The 23,026-nt window shown below is 44.9% G+C and overlaps 1 protein-coding gene across 1 annotated transcript in view; it reads left to right on the top strand.

Annotated features, from left to right (window-relative positions):
* Positions 1-23,026, top strand: part of LOC145714925 (steryl-sulfatase-like) — a 152,210-nt gene that overhangs the window by 77,811 nt on the left and 51,373 nt on the right. Inside the window, exons 6-7 of the mRNA XM_081794454.1 lie at positions 402-825; positions 12,673-12,809. Of these exons, the coding sequence (XP_081650580.1) occupies positions 402-825; positions 12,673-12,809 (561 nt within the window). The remainder of the gene's footprint in view (positions 1-401; positions 826-12,672; positions 12,810-23,026) is intronic.

Here is a 23,026-nt window from a genome sequence, read left to right as displayed (position 1 = left end):
TGAGGTGCAGCTTTTTGAGAAAGGATTCATTTTCACTTTTAATATTCAAGGGACAAAACCAAATTGGTCCTACAACTTTAATTTTAAGGAACTGTCTTTAAAGACACTGTGTTTTTCTGTGTATTTTTGTCACCTGCCTGTTAAATATGTTAGGTATTTTTCTTTTGTTTTCTTTTGTTATTTTCGACACTAAATTAGTTCTTGTTTTCTGATAGAGTGAGTAGTGAATACCTTGTTGTTTGTGGAGGAGGAAGTGAAAAACCAGGGGGTTCTACAGAATAGTAGGCGTTTGGCTAATAAACGTGCAGAGCGATCCCGCTTTTCACCAGGTGGGAATCAGACGCTAACGTTCAAGTTAGGGTGTTCATTGGGTCTAAACCTATCATCCGCTTCCTTCTCAGGGAAGTGGCACCTTGGGACGAACTGTCACAACAAAAGCGACTTTTGTCACCACCCATTGAGCCATGGCTTTGATTATTTCCATGGGATCCCTGTGACCAACCTAAGGGACTGCAAGCCCGGAGAAGGCAGTGTGTTCACCAGGGGTATCAGGCTGCTGGTGTTCATCCCTCTTCAGATCATAGCGGTCACTCTCCTCACCATGGTGGTGCTCAAGTACCTGGGGCTTGTCCGAGTGCCCCCTCTGGTCTTCTTCGGCCTTCTCTGCCTAGCCGCCATGATACTGGGCCTTTTGGTGTGCTTCCTGCATTACTTCCGGCCCCTGAACTGCTTCCTGATGAGGAACCACGAGATCACCCAGCAGCCTCTATCCTACGACAACCTCATGCAGAGGCTGGTGGCGGATGCGGCCCAGTTCATTCGACGGTAGGTATCACCTTTTATCCTGATGCTGCTGCCCGTGAAGCATAGTGTTTGGTTATTTCCGTACAGGTTGGAAAAATGGTGTGGTCTTGCCAGCCACGTTTCCCCTTCCATGCAGAGCAGATTTGTCCAGCTAGGCTCTCGGGAGGAAGGATGCAGAGAACGGACTGACATGTGATAGGAAGCGTAATGGCATGGGCTCTCGCTGGAACAGCTCTGCCGATATCACTCACATCTTGTGCTCCTGGTACCATGCCAGAAAGGTCTCCCACATGACCAAAGGGGCTTTAAGTATCACCACGGTCATTACTCTTCAAGTGAGCATTGTAAGCACGGTCATTACTCTTCAAGCGAGCATTGTAAGTGTAGATGTCCTTGCGACACAAAGGACACAGGGAGATCCCCCATGAAAGTTTCCGAGCAAAACCACTGTGTGAGGAGAAAGGGGGAAGCTGACGATCTCGTTTAGTCCGTGAGGACCCCTTTCATGCATAGTGTTGAGGGTTGCAGTCACCAACCAGAGAAGGGTTGGTGGCATTCCTGAGTAGGAACTGTATCAGGAACACCTACTGTCAAAAACAGAACCGTTCTGTTCCATTTGTCACCTTAGAGAAAAGTGGATGTTTCTTTTTTTCTTTTCAAAGTTTATTTATTTTGAGAGAGTGGGACAGAGAGGGGGAAGGGCAGAAACAGAGGGAGGGAGAGAGAATCGCAAGCGGGCTCCAGTCCATGAGTGCAGAGCCAGATGCAGAGCTTGAACTCATGAACTATGAGGTCATGACCTGAGCTGAAATCAGGAGTCAGGTGCCACCCAGGTGCCCTGAGAAAAGTGGAAATTTCATCTTAAAATCACACATTGGGTCTGGGCAGTCACTGGCCGCGTGCATGCTGGGAGCGTGAGTTGTTCCGGCACCAAAGGCTGCAGAGACTGGGTTTCAGCACAACGGCAGGAGGGAGGACGTAATGCGGGTCTGGACGGAAGATTTTAAGCTGACAGTCATGCTCTTAAGTGTCTGTCGTAATCACTTGCATATAGAGGTGCCATTGGGTTATTGGTGCCTATGTAGGTTTGTTGGCCCGCACAGCCAGAATAATGGCTGCTCAGACTGTTACAAGAACCGAGGCTGCTGTTAAAACTGAAGGTTGCCCATCTTTTCTCTTGAGGTTGCTACTGAGCCGTGCTGAGGAACATCTCCTTTTAACAAGCTCCCTGAGAGAGTCTAAAACACATGTCTCCTAGGACACTCGGAAACGTACTAGAGTGTCGATGGGGACTTTAGTGACAAAAGCTGCAATTATTGTTTTGCCCCCAGACTTTTCTAGAAGGGGATACTGACTTGTGATCTAATGCAAAAGTTTTAGAACTTTATAAGGTATACATGTTATGTTGTCATCCAGTAAGATATACATAGATTGTTAATTGAAACAAGTCTCTTGAAACGATTCTTTTTTTTTTTTTAGCAGCATGATCACTTCTGATACTTTGCATCTTACTTTTTTTTTTTTTTTTAGTTTTTTTAACATTTATTCATTTTTGACAGACAGAGAGCAAGAGCGAGGGAGGGGCAGAGAGAGAAGGAGACACAGAATCCAAACCAGGTCTAGGCTCGGAGCTGACAGTACAGACCCCGAGGCGGGGCTTGAACTGACAAACAGTGACATCATGACCTGAGCTGAAGTCAGATGCTTAACCGACTGAACCAGCCAGGCGCTCCACTTTGCATCTTATTCTGTTGTGTGTGTGTGTGTGTGTGTGTGTGTGTGTGTGTGTGTGTGTGTGTGTGTTTTGGTAATGTTTTATTTCTTTTTGAGAGAGAAAGTACGAGTGGGGGAGGGGCACAGAGAGAGAGGGACAGAGGATACAAAGTAGGCTCTGCACTGACGGCGGTGAGTCCCCATGTGGGTCTCGAACTCAGGAACTGTGAGATCATGACCTCAGCCAAAGTCAAAGACTCAACCAACTGACCACCTAGGTGCCCCTGTAGTGTGTTAATTTTTTTTATTTTTTTTTTAACGTTTATTCACTTTTGAGAGAGAGAGGGACAGAGTGTGAGCGGGGGAGGGGCAGAGAGAGGGGGAGACACAGAATCCAAAGCAGGTTCCAGGCTCCAAGCTGTCAGCACAGAGCCCGACACGGGGCTCGAACTCACGGACCACGAGATCATGACCTGAGGCGAAGTTGGGCGCTTAACCGACTGAGCCACCCAGGTGTCCCTGTTGTGTATTATTTTTTAAGAACTGGCTGTGACACTAAATTAGCGTCATAAGTCAACAGTGGGCCACAGTTCGCGTGGTTGAAAAAGCTCTTACCACATGGGTTAACCTCGCTGTGTTTTCTAAGCAAGGGAGCAGCCATCCCGGACTCAGACGGCGCTCCCTGGGATTGCAGACCTGTCCACTCATGCCAGAACACAGCAGTCTGCTGTCTGCCAAATTTGCTCTAACAGCTGAACACTCGCCCATCCGTCTGCATCCACCAGCAATCTCTCAGAAACAGAAGACATTAATAATACGGTGGCCCCTGCAGAATCACAGGGGTCAGGGATCAGACTCGGCTTCTAGATGAATCACTTCTTTTCAACAGGTGGTATTTTGACAGCAGTGGAGGAGTCTATAGAGAGTATGAATATTCATATGATTACAAGGCATTTTAATGGGTCCCTCCGCATGTGGCTTTGGGAGGGAACCAAGAGCAATTTGATCCTAAGGGTATTGAAGCCTGTGTCGTTCATGTGGGTGAGATGCAGGCATCTGCAATTTTCTGGCAGAACTAGAGATTTAAGATGTTCGAGCAACACCGCGGTTGAAAGTTGGGGTTATTGAGTTATTACAGAAGGGTTTATTCTTCGAAATAGATGGTTCCAGAGGAAATGCCTGTTGCTCACGTTGGTGTAGCACGTGCAGTCAGTATTAGTGAAAATACTGCATTTGTTTCCCAAAAAGGTTTTGCCATGACGTTGCCTGAACACACAAAGATTGAAAACATCTAGGTAAACCCATCCTTGGGTACAGTTGTCCTCAGACTGTGTCACATGTGATACCTGATTCGCTGCGGGTGATGGCCACACATCTTGAAAGATCTGCGTTAATGTGTCACCAAAGAATCATAGCAACGTTTGTACAAAAAAAAAAAAAAAGATTGTTTTAAGGAGGTGAAGACCTCATTTATATGTGTTGTGTCATTGGCCAGCATATCCTGAATAATTTAAGAAGGTCTTACCACCTTTGTGTGAGAAATGGGTTCAGACTCGGCAGGAGCAGGACAATGACCAAAGCAATGGCAATGTTTCTGAAATTTATTCAAATGCGTTTCAGTTCAGAATTTCCCAGTGGAAACTGGCACCTTCTCGTGATATGTTAGCATAAAAGACAATGTGGGGGGTATGCAGTTCACGTTCAATTCGTATGTCAATAATAGTGATAAAAATGGTTTAAACTGATATCTCTAAAATTTATTTATTTATTTATTTATTTATTTATTTATTTATTTATTTTTACATTTTTATTCATTTTTGTTATTTGCAAGACAGAGCTAGAGCAGGGGAGGGGCAGAGAGAGAGGGAGACACAGAATCCAAAGCAGGCTCTTGGCTCTGAGCTGTCAGCACAGAGCCTGATGCGGGGCTCGAACTCACTGACTGTGAGATCACCGACTAAGCCACCCAGGTGCCCCTTTTATTTCTAAAATTTATATTCGTTCTCTAAGCCTTTTCGCTGGAATGATTTTATACTGAGGATACGGACTTGAGATGTGGAGCTGCAGATGACAGGGGCGTGAGGTCTTCTGAAGCAAATTTGCTACAGACAGGTCACCAGTGCTTACTTCTAACATTGAGGAGACTGGTGGTTGGGAATGCTGAAACCACAACATGGTCCGTGGGGCCTCATCCTAATTTACTCCCAGGGATAAAATTTGTCTTGGGGAGATGTTTTTGTTGGAAGGCTAGATGATCGGTTCACCACACCATATGCTATAAGCTGTATAGTAACTCAAGAGGCAGCTCATCCTGAACCCACTTGAATTAGCAAGAGTCCTTGTTGCTCTTAGAGGCAGGAATGAGCTGTAGATTTCTTGGAGATCGCCGGCCTTCCCCCTGTGTGCTGAGTGAAGGATCCTACAGCCATCCAGCTTCCTCCCTTAGGCATTCCTGTCTTCAGGGCTCTGTAAGTCAGGGCCAGCTTGGGTGCAAGGCGCAAACGGGGCATGTTCAAGTGTCAGCGACCTCTGCTCAGTGGTCCTTTCCTGCCAGGCCCTGGGGATACACACATCACGTCTTTCATGCTGCAAAACAGCCGCATGAGATGGGAGAAAAGAGATGTCTTCTTGTGGGGGCATTTGAGGCCCCACATTTGGAGTGAATTACCAAAGCCCTATGACTAATAGCAACACACTAGATCCAAAACCACAGCTAAGTGCCCGTGAAGCCTCCTCTCTCTTTCGGAGCGGGCCATTTAGATGCCTCTGCTCTGCTCTGCCAGGGACTCTGCCAACTTGCTGATTAGATTTGAGTACAGGGGAGGTGGAAGGAGACCGGGGAATCTTACAGATGTCTCAGTAGACCTTCTACAAACGGAAGAGTCCAGGTGTCACCCCTCAAAGGAGATGCATCCTGGTAATTCTTCCAGGAGCTCTGAGGTCTGCACAGTCATTACCATGGTGATGGAGAAGTGTTTGCATATTCTGAAAAGAAAACAGAGGCTGCATAATAACAGGTGAATTTAGTGAGTTAATTTTATTCACAAAGTAGTGTTTCATTCATTTAAGTCAAGGCTACATTTAAAAAGGTTAATGCCACTGGGTAGAATGAGATCCACATTTCGTATCGTCCTCGACAGAGCGAGGGGAACCTGGGTCATTGTGTGGTGTCAGGGGCCAGATATGTTGGCCTCTTTTCTCCCTAAATTCATGGAATACACCGCTTCATTGCTAGGGAAAACATTACAATTGAAAGAAACTTCTCTTTGTTTTTCTCTGCGAATATTCACATGTTCAGGCTGAAGAGGGCATTTCTAAGAGGCACGGTGACTTTACACACACCCACATAATTTGTATAGTTTATGGTATCCAGCGATTGGATTCAAAAATTCATATGAAATTGACCCTGAGAATTCTGTTCTCCAGGCTCCCGTGTTCAGTGCATATCGAATGTATTCAACATGTACTCAATATGTATTGAACATATTTAGTGTAGGTGTGTGTGTGTGCTAAGAGGCTGTCATTGGAAGTGAAATAAATGCTAACAATTTTCAGTTGAGCTTAAGAAGGGATATCTCTTGTATTTTTAGCGTTGAGTCTACTAGAAAGCAAATGTAAACTTTGGCAAAGATCTAGAGTTCCTTTATTTATTTATTTATTTATTTATTTATTTATTTATTTATTTTTAAATTTACATCCAAGTTAGTTGGCAGATAGTACAATAATGATTTCAGGAGTAGAATCCAGTGATTCATCCCCTACATGTATCACCCAGTGCTCATCATAACAAGTGCCCTCCTTAATGTGCCCCTTGCCCATTTAGCCCATCCCCCCACCCACAATCCCTCTAGCAACCTTCTGTTTGCTCTCTGTATTTAAGAGTCTCTTATGTTTTGTACCCCTCCCTGTTTTTACATTATTTTTGCTTCCCTTCCCTTATGTTCATCGGTTTTGTATCTTAAATTCCTCATATGAGTGAAGTCATATGATGTCTTTCTCTGACTAATTTCGCTTAGCGTAATACCCCACAGTTCCATCCACGTAGTTGCAAATGGCAAGATTTCATTCTTTTTGATTGCCGAGTAATACTCCATTGTATATATATACCACATCTTCTTTATCCTTTCATCCATCGATGGACATTTGGGCTCTTTCCACACTTTTGCTATTGTCAATAGCACTGCTATAAATATTGGGGTGCATGTGCCCCTTCGAAACAGCATACCTGTATCCCTTGGATAAATACCTGGTAGTGCAATTAGTGGGTCGTAGGGTAGTTCTATTTTTAATTTTTTGAGGAACCTCCATACTGTTTTCCAGAATAGCTGCACCAGTTTGCATTCACACCAACAGTGCAAAAGGGTTTCTCTGCATCCTCGCCAACACCTATTGTTGCCTGACTTGTTAATGTTAGCCATTCTGACAGGTATGAGGTGGTATCTCCTTGTGGTTTTGATTTGTATTTCCCTGATGATGAGGGATGTTGAGCATCTTTTCATGTGTGTGTTAGTCATCTGGAAGCGTTCTTTGGAAAAGTGTCTATTCATGTGTTTTGCCCATTTCTTCACTGGATTATTTGTTTTTCGGGTGTTGAGTTTCATAAGTTCTTTACAGATTTAGGATACTAACCCTTCATCTGATACATCATTTACAAACATCTTCTCCCATTCCATCAGTTGCCTTTTAGTTTTGTTGATTGTTTTCCTTCGACATGCAGAAGGCTTTTGTCTTGATGAGGTCCCTAGAGTTCTGTTTTTAATCTCTGATTTCCTAGAGTGGCAAGATCTCATTTTTGTGACTTCAGCAAATCCTGATTTGCAAAGGGAAGCGACCATGACATCAGAATGTTGGAAAAGCATGAGTAAGCAGAGGAGGTAACTTTGCCACACAGAGAGTATGTGCTTACTGGAGGGTCACGGGGAAGTGCTCCCTCTACCATTTTCCATGGTGTGTAGTTTTACAGGAAATAGAGACTTCTTTCTGCAAACATTGTTGTCATCATAATGCTGTAAAACCTGGAACTAGCTGATAAATGTATCATCGGAAGACCTGACCTTTTATCCTGTTCCACTGCCATTGATATTTGGCACAGTCAAAATCTTGAAACGCATTTACAGGGTCCCTTTGACCTAGCCTTTGACATTTCCAGCCAGACTGTGGTATAAGTGGCCATGATGAATAGCTGCGATTTGGCACAAAGCATCTTCTGAAGAAAGAGATTGTGGGATGACTTTATTAGTTTAAATAAGAGTTTAAGCCAGAAAGGAATGGGGGTGATATCGATTTTAATCCACGGGGAGAAAAGTACATCAGATTAACGATTCAGGGCAACACAAAGGGACACATATGTGTTCAACAGGAGAAAGGTTAAGTAATTAAAGAATGGTCTTGCTCAGTAAGGATAGATGCCCCTTGATTGGTTTCTACCTTGCATGAGCCAACAGGACGTGGGTTTAGGAATGCAAGGGGTTTGGGCTCTTAGTATGAGTGTCCATCCCAGGCTGAGCAAGCCACAAGCCAAATACACTTACAGGCAGCTCCTTGCTTTTTGCTCTAGTGTGTCTAGATCCACAGCATTCCTAACTGAAGGGGGCGTGTGGATAAAGCACTCTCAGACCTTCCTCCTTTCATCAAACACACACATCTCTTTTATGCCCTGGGATTATGACCTAAACTGGAATCAGCAAGCGCGGCCTTTGGGACGTCAGGCATTGAAGCACGGATCCCTGGGGGTCCAGGCTGGTGAGGAAATTAGCAATGGGTGGTCCGGGTCTGGAGGCCCAAGGGAACTGGCTTTGGTTCAGCTCCTTCCCAGTGGTGGCCTGCTGTCCCTCAGAAATGCAGGCTGGTGCTGCTGACTTGTCCCTTGTTCCAGAGAGGAGGTACTGGGTGGTTCAGTTGACTGGCTATCCAACTCTCGATTTTGGCTCAGCTCATGATCTCACGGTTCTGAGAGTTCAAGCCCCACATCGGGCTCCGTGCTGACAGCATGGAGCGTGCTTCAGATCGTCTGTCCCCTTCTCTCATTGCACCTCCCTGCTTGCTCTCCGTCTGTCAAAAACAAATAAACATTTATCTTAAAAAAGAGAAAGGATAAATGCCTATTTGTGAGAGGGAACTATTTGAGGAGGAGTTTTTTTTTATGGGAAACTTCTCAGTGTTTTAACGTTAGCTTGTTTTTTTTAGCACTCAGAACCACTGTTGAATGAATGAATTGCTGTACTCTCTGTGCCTTAGAATAGACCCCATTTTACTCACTTCCCGGGGTCCTCTTTTTGTGTCCTTCATGGGCTTCTCTCCCCGTCCCTAGGCTGGGGGCGAACCTGCACAATAGATGATCTGTCTTCTATTGTCCTTCAGGATCATAACAGTTATTCCTAGCAGGCACATTTACTGTGATGGGGTGAATATACTCTCCTCTTCTCTTTCTCTCCCCTTGGAGGGCCCATCCAAGGAGGCTCTCTCTGCCACCGTTTTAGGTACTCTCCTAGTAACTGAAAAGAAATGCGATCGATTTTCCAAAGGCACTTTGGAGAAACCATCTCCTTCCTCGGGGTCTCATTTCCTATTACAACAATTACAGATGTTTTTATTTCCTGTTACCTAAAATGCAGGGAAACAATTTTTTTATTTTGTTTCTGCATAACCTCAGTGTCTTGCAGTTACCTCACCCCTAAAAATAAAATCTTTCTTTGGGTTAGGAGAATGAATGCATGGACGCCAGGGAATTTACAACCAGAAGCAGCAAAGAATCTTTCCTGTACCTGTTGTAGGGTAGGGTGTGTGGGTGACCTCAGGTACATGCATTCCGGTCACAGTGGGCTTGGAGAGTCACAGCTGGTGATGAGTGGGTTCAGAGTCTGGTAGCCTCCGTTGGTGACCCACCTCATGTAACGTGAGAGCCACAGACAAGTCTGCGTGTGCAGAATTCTTGCACAGAGAGCCCAGCGTGAAGGTCAGCAGATGAGGCCAGTGTGGGCAGGCTGGAAGGATGTGGGTGAAGACTGAAACCAGGCAGCTTTTTTTTTAGGTCTGTTACATAGATTGGCTTTCAGACCTGGGTGTCCATTTTGTCTCCCTGCGTTTTTGAGGTAAGAAGGTGTCTTTCCTAGTTTTCTCGTCTTTGTTTTTGTTTTCCAGAGCCATCTCTATTGTTCTGTGGCTCCAAAAGTGACACGTGCTACTCTAAAAAAATTGAAGCAGTGTAAAAATGGGTAATGTCGAATGTTGACATTGTTGCTGGTCTTTGCTCCTTCACACTAAGTTCTCGCTTTCCCCAGCCCAAGATGCAGCAAAGTCTGTGTGTTAGTGGTATCTCTCTGGGTTTCTTTCCATACATGTCAGTTTTTATTTTTAAAATTATTATGATTTAGGGCTACCTGGCTGGCTCAGTTGGTAGAGCATGTGACTCTTGACCTCAGAGTTGGGAGTTCAAGCCCCACAATGCATGTAGAGATTATTTAAAAATAAAATCTTTAATTTTTTTAATGTTTAATTTTTGAGAGAGAGAGAGAGAGAGAGAGAGAGAGAGAGAGAGAATGAGCAGGGGAGGGGCAGAGAGAGAGGGAGATACAGAACCTGATGCAGGGCTCAAACCCATGAACCGTGAGATCATGACCTGAGCCAAACTCGGATGCTTCACCAACTGAGCCACCCAGCCACCCCTAAAAATAAAATCTTTTAAAACACTATTCCGATTTGTTGAATGAATAATTTGGGCACTCCGTGTAATCACACTTGTGCTTTTAGCTCATCTGGGTAGCAGATACCCAGGACAGGTGCCTGCCATCATCTAGTGTCCTGTCTGTGAGTATACACTGGGAGAGTGCTGACATACACATGTTTGTGGAAAGCATTTGCATGCAGTGTCACGTAGCATGAACCTTTGGAACCTGCCTCTCTCCAGGAGCAAGTTATTGACCCTGCCAAGTTGAGATTGGTTTCTGGCGGCAGGATCTGAGAAAGCCTACCTTTATAGTTTCAGTCCCGAGTACCATGTCAGCCAAATGTTCATCCGGTCGATGTGGGGGTGTGTGTGGAGGCAACAGAGGAATCGCTGGGTGTGTACATGTGTGTCTCGTACACAGCGGCGGCACTGACCTCTGGCTGGGTGACTGGTGAGGCCGTTCGCTGCCTCGTGCCTGCTGTAATCACAGCATCCGAGGGCTCTCAGAAGGAACCAACACACATTCCTGTGTGCTTCCCAGTTACTCCCGACACTGGCTCATGCTGGGACTTTGGTTGAATAAGAATGGTCAAGCCCTCGGATGAGGAATATGCTGTTCCAGACCTTCATGGCAGAAAAAAACAAAAACAAACAAAAAGAAAACAACAACAGCTTGAGAAAAAAAAAACCAAATGCCTCCTCCGTCTCCATGCCTATGTTTTCACCCTGTATTTATAGGACGTCAGTCTTTGCATTCTCAGATTGAAATGATTGCAGGCTACTGGGAAGGCACAGAGCTGCCTGCTGTATTTTCACAAACACAGCAAAAGCATGTAGTGGCGGAAAGTTCTCTATCTTTTCACACGGCATGCAAGACCGTGGCAATACATTTTCAGAAGCGTTGTGTACTGAAGTGCGGAAGCTAATAAAACAGGACCTAAGCTGTTATTGACAAGTCTCCCTCCCAGCAACTTGATGGAGTGTCACGGAGGCTTCCAGGTCGTAGACCCAGGCGTCCTCGATGACTCTGACCTCCTCTCTGTCAGAGGCTGTTGCTCAGCGAGAATTGCTACCCCAGAGAGGAGGCTGTGAGTCACACTGCAGGGTGTGTGCACGGAAGCCATGGATTTGCGTGTGCCTAGCTCATGTCCCATGCACTGTCCCATGTCCCTGTAGTCCCGCACGGTAAATCTTCATGCCATAGGCTGTCACAAGCCCCGGTCCACTTGACATTTCCCAGCGTTGCTGGTGCATCTAATACCTGATCCCCGTGCTTTGGCACCCAGCACCGTGGCTGGTGTCCATGATGTCCTGTCCGCTCAGTGAAAGACCACCTTGCAGAGACATGATAGAAGACAGACTCGTGTAACACTGTGCACTCTTATCATACACGCACAGATGGCCTTCTCTCCTTCCATGGAGGGTCCTCCTGTGTCCCAGGAACAGAAGTCACCGTCCATGGCTCAGGGTTCATGGGTTCGAGCCCCACGTCGGGCTCTGTGCTGACAGCTCAGAGCCTGGAGCCTGCTTTGGATTCTGTGTCTCCCTCTCTCTCTGCTCCTCCCCTGTTCATTCTCTCTCTCCCTCCCTCCCTCTGTGTGTCTCTTTTTCTCAAAAATAAACACACACACACACACAAAAAAAAAAAAAAAGAAAAGAAAAGAATTGCTTTCACAGTAACTTGAGACTCTTGATCAGTTTGGCCCAGTTCCTAGAATGTTCCATATAATTTCCAAAACTTTAGTGTTGACAATGGAGTGTTCATTCCAGGAGACCTGTTCTATAGTGGAAGGTGAGCAATATGGCGGAATCCAGAGTTGAATTGGCATTAGACAGGTAGACAGGTGTCTTTGTAAGAACTTGGGAAATCAAGAGATGGTCTTTACTAGGCACTGGCTTGTCTGTGTGTCCATGTTCCAAAGAGAATGTGCTTTTTAAGGCCCTTGAATTGGTATTAATCAACTGTGTAGAGAGGGAAGAATAGAATTCAAGAGCAAAGCAGGCCATACCCCACGACATTCCTTCCAGAGTTGTGTCCTCAGGGTATGCCTCAAGGACACAGCACTTCCTTCCGCTGATCTGCACAGGGTAAGCATCAGTCTCTTCACAGGCACGCCGTGGAGACTTCTGCTTCTTTGAGTAAAACGTACAATATTAGGGGCGCCGGGGTGGCTCAGTCAGTTAGGCGTCTGACCTCAGCTCAGGTCATGATGTCATGGTGGGTGGGATCAAGCCCTGCATTGGGCTCCGAGCTGGTGATGCAGAGCCTGCTTGGGGTTCTCTCTCTCTCCCTCTCTCTCTGCCCCTTCTCTGCTCTCTATCTCGAAAATTAATAAATACATTTTAAGAAAATGTTTAAAAGTGTAAAATATTAGACATCATCCTGTGGTGCTTTCCGACTTTTCACATGGCGTCATGGAGTATTAGTTTGATCCTTACGACCATGTGGCAAATGTTCTTACGTTGCTCTGAACCTTCTCCTCTCGCAGGAATGCCAAGAAGCCATTCCTGCTGGTCCTGTCGTACCTTCACGTGCACACGGCCCTGTTCTCTTCCAAGGAGTTTGCCGGAAAAAGCAAACACGGAGCTTACGGGGATGCCGTGGAGGAAATGGACTGGAGCGTTGGTAGGTGTCTGTCTGCCTTCTTTGCTGTGAGTTTCCACCCTGATGCCTTTATACAGCAAATGTTTTTTTCTTTCTTTCTTTATTTATTTTTTTAATCAAACGAAGGTAATGAAACACTGATTCTGAGATGTAACAAGTGTCTTTGGCCCCAAGTACATGAATGTGGCTCATCGCCAGGGAAGAACTGGGTGTGTGGGCTGGCGAGTAGAGGTTAATGGAGAAAAAGAACCAAAGTTTTAACCTTTCTCTTGACTATTCTTGTGAACAATCAAATGTGAGCAACACCTCGTCTGCAGTGCTGTTAGATGAGTGCTGGATTTGGGGATGGAGTGGACCGCGGCCGCCTACAGCCTTGGCTGGCGGCTTGGGGTGGCAGCTACAGGGTCTCCTGGGGATCCTGTCCTCTTGGCTGCATAGTCTGCTGGTTTCCTTTTTAGGGCCCATATTCCTCTCGCCGCCTCTCTGAGGATGCAAACATTGCCTTGTTGTTTCTGTCCCTTCTCCTTCTTCTTAAGTTACTCGATTCCTGAGAAACCTACCATTTTTTCTAGAGGTGCTGGCAAGACTTACTTGAAACAATATATTGTCCACGTCTACAGGAGATGGTCATGAACCTGCTTTCTTTCATTTTCTCTGGTACAGCTGAGCAATCTCTGGTCTGTTCTCTAGTGTCTAGGGGAAGCAAAGGAATGGAAAACCAGTGGGCCCTGAATGCGTCACTCAGATCCTGTCTTTTCTGATGACATTGTCTTTTGTGTTGACATTGTGCAATCCTTACAGACAAAATCGGACAAAATTGTCCAAATGTCACCAGTCAGCAGGTCGCTTAGGATTTTCATGTGTTTGTTTTCTTTTCCTTTTTTCGCGCCCTCTCTCATGCTTCCTCCTTTTCTTTTTTTGCACTGAATTGGTAGTTTTTAACTTTTTCAACTAGATCTTTTGGAAATACTGTAACATGGCCACAGAGCAGTTTTTTTGTTTTTTTTGGTTGATTTGTTTTAAGCAGCGAATTGAAGGTGATGATGGTTGCCTACTGTGGTGATTACAAGAACAGTTTTGTTTTGTTAAATCTTGGTGCACTGTCTTAAGAAACCAGAGGACTGGACCCTTATTCTAGCTTCCAGCTCTGTGTTTATACTGTCTCTGTGAACTTGGGACACATCTTGAATCTCTAGGTTTCATGGCTATCATCTTACCATGAGGAATTCAGACGAGGCAGGTCCTCACTGTGTGTCTTCTCTGCAGCTCTGTGACTCTGCAAACTAACAGAAAGGAGGACATATGATAATTACTGGGATACCCGAAACCAAAACATTCCCCGTCGCAAGACGTGTGAGACAAATCCATTGCAGTGGGCCTTTTCCATATGCCAGGACAAGCCTGCCTCTTTTCTCGTTTGCTTCTTTAAATGTTGCATGTAAATCCGTTTATATTTTCCACTTCTTGGTAGTGCAAATTGGTAGAATGTTTTATCTCGTTGATGAGCATTAGGTTTCAAATAACAGGTTGCTTGTAGGACTCTAAAACATTTGCTGGCTAAGCCAGCAGGCTTGTGCTGGTATCGTGAAACGTACTTTTATTTAATTATAATCCCACATATGTGTACCCTGACCCGTCACAAAGTCTGACGTTGAGTGTTGCATGTAGAATGGTTCCGTCTAGAACCCGGTTCTGTCTTGAATGAAACGGAGAGTATTTTTCAGTCTTTGAGATCTGCATTCGGACCTGACGTCACATTTGCAGACGATCTTGTTTCTTTTGCCGAAACATGAAATCCTCGCCGTGAGCCATGACATTAGTTTCTCGGGATGCGTTTGCTGTCTTACAAATCCGGTACCTCTGAGTGTTTCGATGAGCGTTCCCACTTTCCAAGAAGAGCCTTTCCCTACGACAACAAGGGACTGCAACATTCTCAATAATTGTGTAATAAAATGGGGACGTCTCCTTAAAAATGATGCGTCCTGCACAAAAGGCACCTGAGATAGGAGTGGGTAAGTGAAGAGGGCACATCTTTGTCATTCCGAGCATTTCTTTCAAAATTGGTGGAGGCCGCATAATTCCATGGAGGATAGCTTTCTCCACCGCGACCCGTCTGTCCCCGTAAAGGCATATTCAGGGCAAAAGCACCTTTGTTATTTAATTGTGCTCCGAGGCCACTTCCACGCCACATCCGTGTGTCCATTGCTTTATTCTTAGCTGGGTGATTGCACTGTCGTGCACTGCTTAATCACCGAGGGCAGTGAGCACACAGACCTGGTGTGAGGGCCACAGAAGGGGCCCTGCAGAGCCACCATGTGGGTGCTGGCATCCTGGAACCGTATTACCTCTAAGTAACCTGCAGGGTGGTCAGCGTTCCTCAATAATGCCAGTCACTGGCAGCTCAGCAGGTGCCCCCCAACTAGCCCTGGCCGGCGTGCGCATTCCCTCCTGGGTGCTGTGGCCCGTCTGGGCGGCAGGGAGCATGGTTTTCATCTGCGTTCTGCAGGTGAGGCCGGTGAGGGGTGCCAATGGCTAATACACCTGCCTCGGGTGTATTTTTTTTTTTTAGAGAGAGATAGATCACAAGTGGGGGAGGGGCAGAGAGCGAGGCAGACACAGAATCCGAAGCAGGTTCCAGGCTCTGAGCTGTCAACACAGAGCCTGATGCGGGGCTCGAACCCACAAACCGTGAGATCATGACCTGAGCTGAAGTCGGACGCTTCACCGACTGAGCCACCCAAGCACCCCATGCCTCAGGTGTATTAATTACAGAATTAATAATATGGGATGAGCAGGAACCCGAACGCAGGTGTTCAGCTGGAGCGTGAAGTCTGCAGCCCGGCGTCTCCTGCTTTCCCTGTAATGAGAAAGGCTGCTTCGTAGCACGGAGCAGTCCACACTAAATCACAGGGAAATAGCTCATGCCTTCATCGTGCATGTTTATTGAATGCTGGACTGGGTGCCTGTTCTTTTTTCTTTTTGAGCGAGGGAGTGTGATAATGATAAGTCCCTTGACATAAGGGAATTTAGGAGCCACTGAGGGACTTAAGATTCTTCCAGGAGATGTCATAATAACACAGAGCACAAAGTTATGAATGACTGTCCCAGCAAAGGAAGATGCAGATAAACCCCTTGATAGTTTGGGGATAGGAAGGGTGGGAAGACGGGGCCAATGGACACAGCCCGCCATATCCCTTCAGCAGGAAACACTGACAGCCAAATCCCGTGGACAGTCAGGGCATGATTGCAAAGTGAGATTTTTAATTCCAAGTAATTCTTTTTTTATTTCAACTTTTTAATGTATATTTTTGAGAGAGAGCAAGACAGAGAAAGAGAGGAGACACAGAATTTGAAGCAGGCTCCAAGCTCTCATCTGTCAGTCAGCACAGAGCCCGATGTAGGCTCAAACCTACGAACCATGAGATCATGACCTGAGCTGAAGTCAAATGCTTAACTGACTGAGCCACCTAGGTACCCCCCAAGTAATGTTTTTAGGTGTTTATTTGTTTATTTTAAGAGAGTGAGCACATCGGGAAGAGGCAGAGAGAGAGAAACAGAGAGCGAATCCCAAGCAGATTCCATGCCACCAGTGCAGAGCCCAATGTGGGGCTCGAACTCATGAACCATGAGATCATTATCTGATCCAACGTGAGATACTCAGCCGAGCCACCCAGGTGCCCCATCAGTCCCAAGTAATTCTGAAACAGCAGAGCCTTGAGGAGGAACAAATGGACAAAATCACGGTGTTTTCAAACATGCACTGAGTATTTTGGGGGCATGCCATTGTAGCTGTTTTCCTTCCCCTGGACATGAAGTGGTATTTACTGGAGATCTATGAATGGGAAGGGGGCAGAGAAAGCAGGTGGAAGCATGGAGGTGGTTCCCACCAGTGGTTTCTTATCTGTGACTTGTACCATCCCAGGCAACACCTTCAGTCTGTCAGGTGGAATTTGCATGCAGTCAGCATTTATTTAGAGCCCTGTGCTATTAATAGAGCCCCAGGAAGGAATCATAAATCAGCACTTGCCCAGGTGTCAACTAGCAAATTCTCTATCCTACAAAGAGAAATGCAAGTCAAGAACAATGAGGTGAACACTAACATAAATGTCTGGCGTCAGATCAAACCTTTCAATTAAAAAGAAAAACAAACAAAAAAAATGCTACTTTCAAGGGTTGGGATCCAGTGGCTTATGTGGGATTTTTTTCTTTCAAACAAAAACTGTGAGGCTTTTTCTTTAGTAGAAGAAGCACCCCCTGTCGTGGTGGCATTGAGAAGTGTTCTGGATCGCTCAGCATCTGTGGTGTGGCACCCCTAGTGGCTGTGTGTGATACGGCGGTCCTCAGTTTCTCCGTCCCTTTCCATCTGTGGGACTGAGCAGCACCACCTTCTGTGGGTGCAGGGACAGAACACACAACCAAACTAATGGGAACATAATGCACAGGTTCATACAAGACCAGCTGAGGGTAGGGTACAGGGTGAATTCCTCTTTTCCATGCCTGACATATAGTTAAACACATGCCTTGCAACACTGATGACCACATAAGGAATCCATCTTGAGAAATGGCGAATGAATTGGAAGGTCTCAAGAGATCAAGAGAGTGACAAGAACCTCAAGTAACACAAGAAAAGACTCTGCAAATGAGGAGCCTTGGATGTTGCTCAAAGCCCCTCACACATACAACATGATTCTAACAAGGGTTTGGCTTATTGGGCATGAGTCTAATAGAGTATCCATTTCAAAATGGACTCTTTCTGGGACTGTTGTGTTAGAAATGCTGTGTGCAGTGAATAACTTCTCAGTCAGTATGTATGTTTGCCTGGGCGAAGGTGCTCTGGTTGGGTTCATGTGGAAGACATCTGCTTCTAGAAGGCTGCAGACCAGGAGCATGGCAAGGGCTCAATAAGTCCTACCTCAAGGTGAAATCACTTGTGGGGCAGGGGGTCGGGGAGGAGGTGCCTGATACAGCACGGCCCTATCCAAGGTGCTGAAATTGCAAGTCCTACTTAGTTTTCTCTTCCATACGTGGATAATGGTCCCACCATGGGAGTGGATAAGATTGCTTTGCAAGCGTGTTGAAAGCAGTTGAGTAACTTGTGACTCAAGGTTTTCCTGCATTGAAAGCCAAGGTAAAAGTTTAGAAATGAATTTCCACGTTTCTACTTCTCAAAAACTAGCATCGCAGAGTCTAAGAAAGCAGTGGCAATATTCTCTTCGTCATTCTTTTGTTCTCTAAGGAATGCAATCTGGGCCATAATGCTGTGTATTTCCTTTGGGATTCAACACATCAGTTTTCTGTCTTGAATTTTTTAAACGCTCCTTTTCTTGATAAATGGAGCCTCCTCTAAAGCGTGAAAATAATGTGCTCCCTTCTGATGCATTCTGAAAACGGAAGGCCAGGTAGAACATTGAAAGGAAGGGCAAAATAGGAAGAATTCCCAAAAGAAAAACAAAGGACCTCTGAGACTGAGAACAGAGGGTAGGAGAAATGGGGGTATCAGAATTCAGGGGTAAAGAAAACTTCAAAGGACAATCAACTTCTAACCAGGTGAAGATTCACAAGTGCATTTAGCCACTATAATAAACTTTAGTGTTGTAAGAGATTGCTGAGCGAGTGATATTTGAGGAGTCTGAAGTCAGTGGGGTTGGATATTCCTTCAGGAAGCACAAGGGATGTGGGCAGAGGGTTAGTTTATTGGACTGTGTCTGAGCTCTGCTCACAGGGAGACCAGGAATCAAGTGTTGGCTCAGAGTGTGGAACTGGGTGATTTTCAAGCCAATGTAGAAGCAGGAGGAAAGATCATTGAATTGACTGATGATTAAATTTTGCCCGGGAGTATCACAAAAGACATTTCAGCATTGGATATTGGTGCAATAGCAAGAGAATGACCCAAGTGTCAGACCGCAGCATGGGAATGAGGAGTGTGGGGGAGAGGGGCTGGTGGCTTGGAAGTCCATGGATTGTAGGTCCAAACAACATAGTAGAGAAGGTGTTGGAGGCCTTCAAGGAGGTAAAGTGTTTACATGGAAGAAGTAGAACCATTCTAACCATTCTGGGCATGCATAGAGGTGTGGCTTGCTTTTAGGTGAAGGGATAAAGGACTGGAAGTCAGTCTCCTTGTGTTGAGTACGTCAAGGCACTGGAAAGCCACGGCCTTTAGCTGGCTCTTTCCTTGTGACTGCACAAGCACCAAAGACACCAAGTTCAGCTGTCCCCTGATTGGGATGGTTGGTTAGCTTCACACACTTTCAGGATGGAGGTTTATGGCGAGGCGGGAACACTGGATGAATAATGGTGTATTTTACAGGGAGCAGTGCAGAGCCATTATGGACCACACATTCATTAGCTGCACTTCCAGTTTTCTCAAACAAACAGTCAGTGGAGACTCGAAAGTTATTTAAGGGGTTGGTCACCAGCCCCAAGTTCCAGGTTTCCAGCAGGTTTCATGGAGTAAGGGAGGTGGTCTATACACAGTAAAGCAACCTGGCTTCCATCTCTGTACGGCAGAGCCGCATCTGTCAGCTCCTTGCCACGAAGGCAGTATTAAGAGGAAAATGCTCATAGCACAAGACTCATTGTCACCTTGTAGCTACGGTGCACATCACAGTGAACTGTGCTGGGGACAGTTCCTACTCGGAGGCAGTGGGAAGCAGAATGTGGAAGCATTTAGGTATAAAATTCCTAAGCTTCTCTAACAGAGCAAGTGCACCCTTCAGCCTTGCGCAGCCAAGGTTGGATGTGGTGTGAATTCTTAAACGTATTTTTAATTTGCATTGTATTTAAAACTAAGCACTGTAGAGTTTCAATAAAAGTACATAAATGAAGCTAGGTGGCACTGGCTCCAGGAGAGACAGAGTGATGGAGGAGAACAGGAAGCCCAGAAAGAGACTCTCATGTAAATGTAGATGTGGCCTTTCAAGGCAGACAGCTAAAAATACATGATGCGTTAATTGCAATGCGATGATTAAACTTTGGGAGACATTATAATTACTGGTCCCTGGCACTGTGGTGTTTTGCACGCACTTAAAAGAGATAACGATGCTGGAAGTGATGGTGATGACAGTGGTGTGGTGGTGATGGTGGTGATGGTGGTGTTGGTGATGTTGATGTGATAATGGTGATGAAGAGTAACGAAAAAAATGAGGGTGATGGTGATGATGGTGTTAGTGAAGAAAAATGGTCATCAAGAAGAAGAAGACGACGACGAAAATAACAAAGACGAAGCAAAGAGGGAAAAGGGGATGATGGTCCAGGTAAATAAGACAGTTTTTCAGGGAGCTGTAGTTTAGGAAAGAAAAGTAACTTACCTGAGGTTACAGAGATGGTGTATGACACCGAGAAGGTTAATCTGCTTGTGTGCTGTGCTGCTGTGTCCCGTGCATGAAAGTGAATACCCCTTGCGGTTGAATTTGGGAAAATGACCCGCGAAAGAATGCAAGAACATATATTGGGCTCTATTTCTCTGATGTAGTGTTGAGCAGGTTCTTTCTAAGCTTAAAAGCAAAGAAATAAATGCTAAAGGAAACGATTGCTAGATTTAGCTACGTAAAATCTAAAATTTCCTGATGTCAAAAAAGATAACAAACTAAAAATACCAGTGACAAACTAGTGGAAAAGCATATGCAACATCTACATAAAGAGAAAACCTCTGAGGTGTAAAAAGACTTTGTACAAAGAAATTGGTTAAAAGATAAATACCAGAGGAGGGACTTAGTTGTGCCAATGTGTTGTGTCCGCTCACTCTACCCTTGGTAGCATTAAGTGTTATGATTTCTAAAATAATACTATAATAATAATGACAATAACATCCCTCAAACTCTCTGCCAATATGATGAGTGAAAGAGGAAACCTGTTAAAATTACATATACCGCATTATATTGAATCCTAAGGAGGGCAGACATTTCTCTTGGCGCTTTTTTTAATTAAACAAAATCTATCGTCATTTTTCTGGTGGGGTCAGTGCCTTTTCTGAAGCCCCTACTCCAGGGGCGACCTGACAAAGAGCTAAGGCTGCAAGGGGTTTTCCACGTTGCCTCTGCTTAACTGTACACTCCGTTTACTTACAAAGTGTATTTTAAATATTCAGCCAGCACTTTCTATTTCTGAATCCCAGGGCATCCATGACACAATTATTAAAACTCAACTCAAGCAACAAATTAGATTTTATTTTCACACTGGTGCTTCTCTTCATTGAAAATTCCCTCTTGGAGTTTTCAGAAGACTTTAAGTTGCCTCTGTGTGTGCATGTGTGTGTGTGTGTGTGTGTGTGTGTGTGTGTGTGTTTACATGAGGTCCTTTTGCACTACATTTGCTTTCAATTTCATCCTAAATAGCACGTGTTAAAAAATGCATGAGTTTGTAAAATCTGCTTAATTCAATAACTTCACTATGGATGCTAATTCCCCAAAGGGGATACTGATGTTAAAACAAACAAAAAAGTCTACTAGTTTATCCCAGACTATCCCATGTTGGGTATGTGCTTGGAATGGCACGTTAGCTCTGAATCAGATAAAATATGACTGCCAGTCTTGTCACTGTGAGCCCTTGTTACAGAGATGATCATGAAATAGAGCGTTCAGACAGACAGTATCTTCCCAGGGACTTTTCCACGGGGCCTAGTATCACAACACTTGTGCTTAATGAACAAATTTTTATTCCAGTGGATCTAGCCAGGAGAGGAATAAGGTAGTTTTCCTTACAAACCCACTGTTTACCCGAGTGTGAGATATGAAATAAGGTTTTTGAAACTTCAGGAAGACATCTAGGAAATGAGGATAACCCATAAATTGTAAAGGGATGTCTAAAACAGACCTACCCATGTATAATTTTCCTTCCACGGTCATCAAACCGATTTAACCAGGAGACGGTATGAAAAAAATCACGTGTTCAATTTACAAAGGTATATACTCAGCTTTAGAACATGTGCAAGAGAAATTCGGCCATTTGGAAGCACTTAATGTATACTTTGAAAATACAGGGCTTCCTCAAAATCGTATATGTGATGTTGCTCCTGGAATATAATTTTATTGAGGTTCATACACCTTCCAGGCTTGAAGAAAAAAATGACTTTATGGTAAGTGAAAATAAAATCTCCTATGCCAAGATTTTCCATTATTGTCACTTTCTGGGATGTGTATCAGAGGACCGCTTTGTGAGCGATGGTTTGGAGGGCACAGCAGGTGTGAGATGCCACTGAGCAACCTTGAGTCTTTCTTCTTTCTGTGCTTCTACGTCGGGGAATTTTCTGTGCATGTTGGGGCGTTTTCTGTCACTGCAGCGTGTATCCTGCATCAGCACGAGCCAGCAGCTGAGTCCTTGGTCCATATAGATCAAGAGCAGAGCTTGGAGGTGCCTGTCCATCAATGTCTCCATTTTTGCAAGATGCCTTTGCCATATTCTTTTTTTAATTTGAATGTTTTCCTAATTTTTGGTAATTCTTCTAATGGCCAGAGTAATCTAGAGTCTACAAAACCAAAGAATACAGACACACACACAGCAGAAAGGAAGTGCCTTTAGAGACCCCGCCCCTGATGGCCAGCCCGGTTGATGGTTTACGGTATAAGTTTCACTGTTTATATGTCGCCAGTGTGGTATAATACGAAGACACCATTCTTATTAAGAGGATTTGACACAAACTCTACACATGGTTTTTGTAGTTTTCCTTTCTTACAGAAGTAGGTACTGGGATATTTTTCACTGTCAATGCATTTTTGTCCACGATTGTGTTTTTTGTCCTAAGAATTCCATTTTCTATCCCTTGAGCACTTTTCTATTGGATTGTCCATCTTCTTCTTATTGATTTGTTTGGGCTCTTTACATATGAAGGACATTAATAACCTACTTGATGTAGATTACAAATATTTTTCTGCCTTTTTTTGTTTGTCTTTTCATTTTATTTATAGACTCTTACGTGGTGAATTTCTGTGGTTGGATTCGTCAGCCTCTCCTTTGTGACTTTAGGGATTGACAGTGAGCTTTAAAAAGGTTTTCCCTGCCTCCCAAATTATATGCGTTTGTCTCTTGTGTTCCCTCCAAATATGTTTATAGTCTCACGTTTTACAGTAAGGTACTCAAATGGAAAAGAACACGTGTGTGTGACCATGTGCTGTCATTTGCTCATTATTATGGCTGTCGGTCTTTGGTGGTCCATGCTCTTGGCTAGTGTGATGGGCTCACACCTGTGTTGTCGGCACTGGACTTGGTGCGAAGGCATATCAGGGATGGTGGGATGCAGGGAT

The sequence above is a fragment of the Panthera onca genome, chromosome Y (genome assembly GCF_046562875.1).
Source record: "Panthera onca isolate mPanOnc1 chromosome Y, mPanOnc1 haplotype 2, whole genome shotgun sequence".
NCBI lineage: Eukaryota > Metazoa > Chordata > Mammalia > Carnivora > Felidae > Panthera > Panthera onca.
The sequence above is the reverse complement of the archived record's forward strand: the minus strand, read 5'-3'. Positions and strand labels throughout refer to the sequence as shown.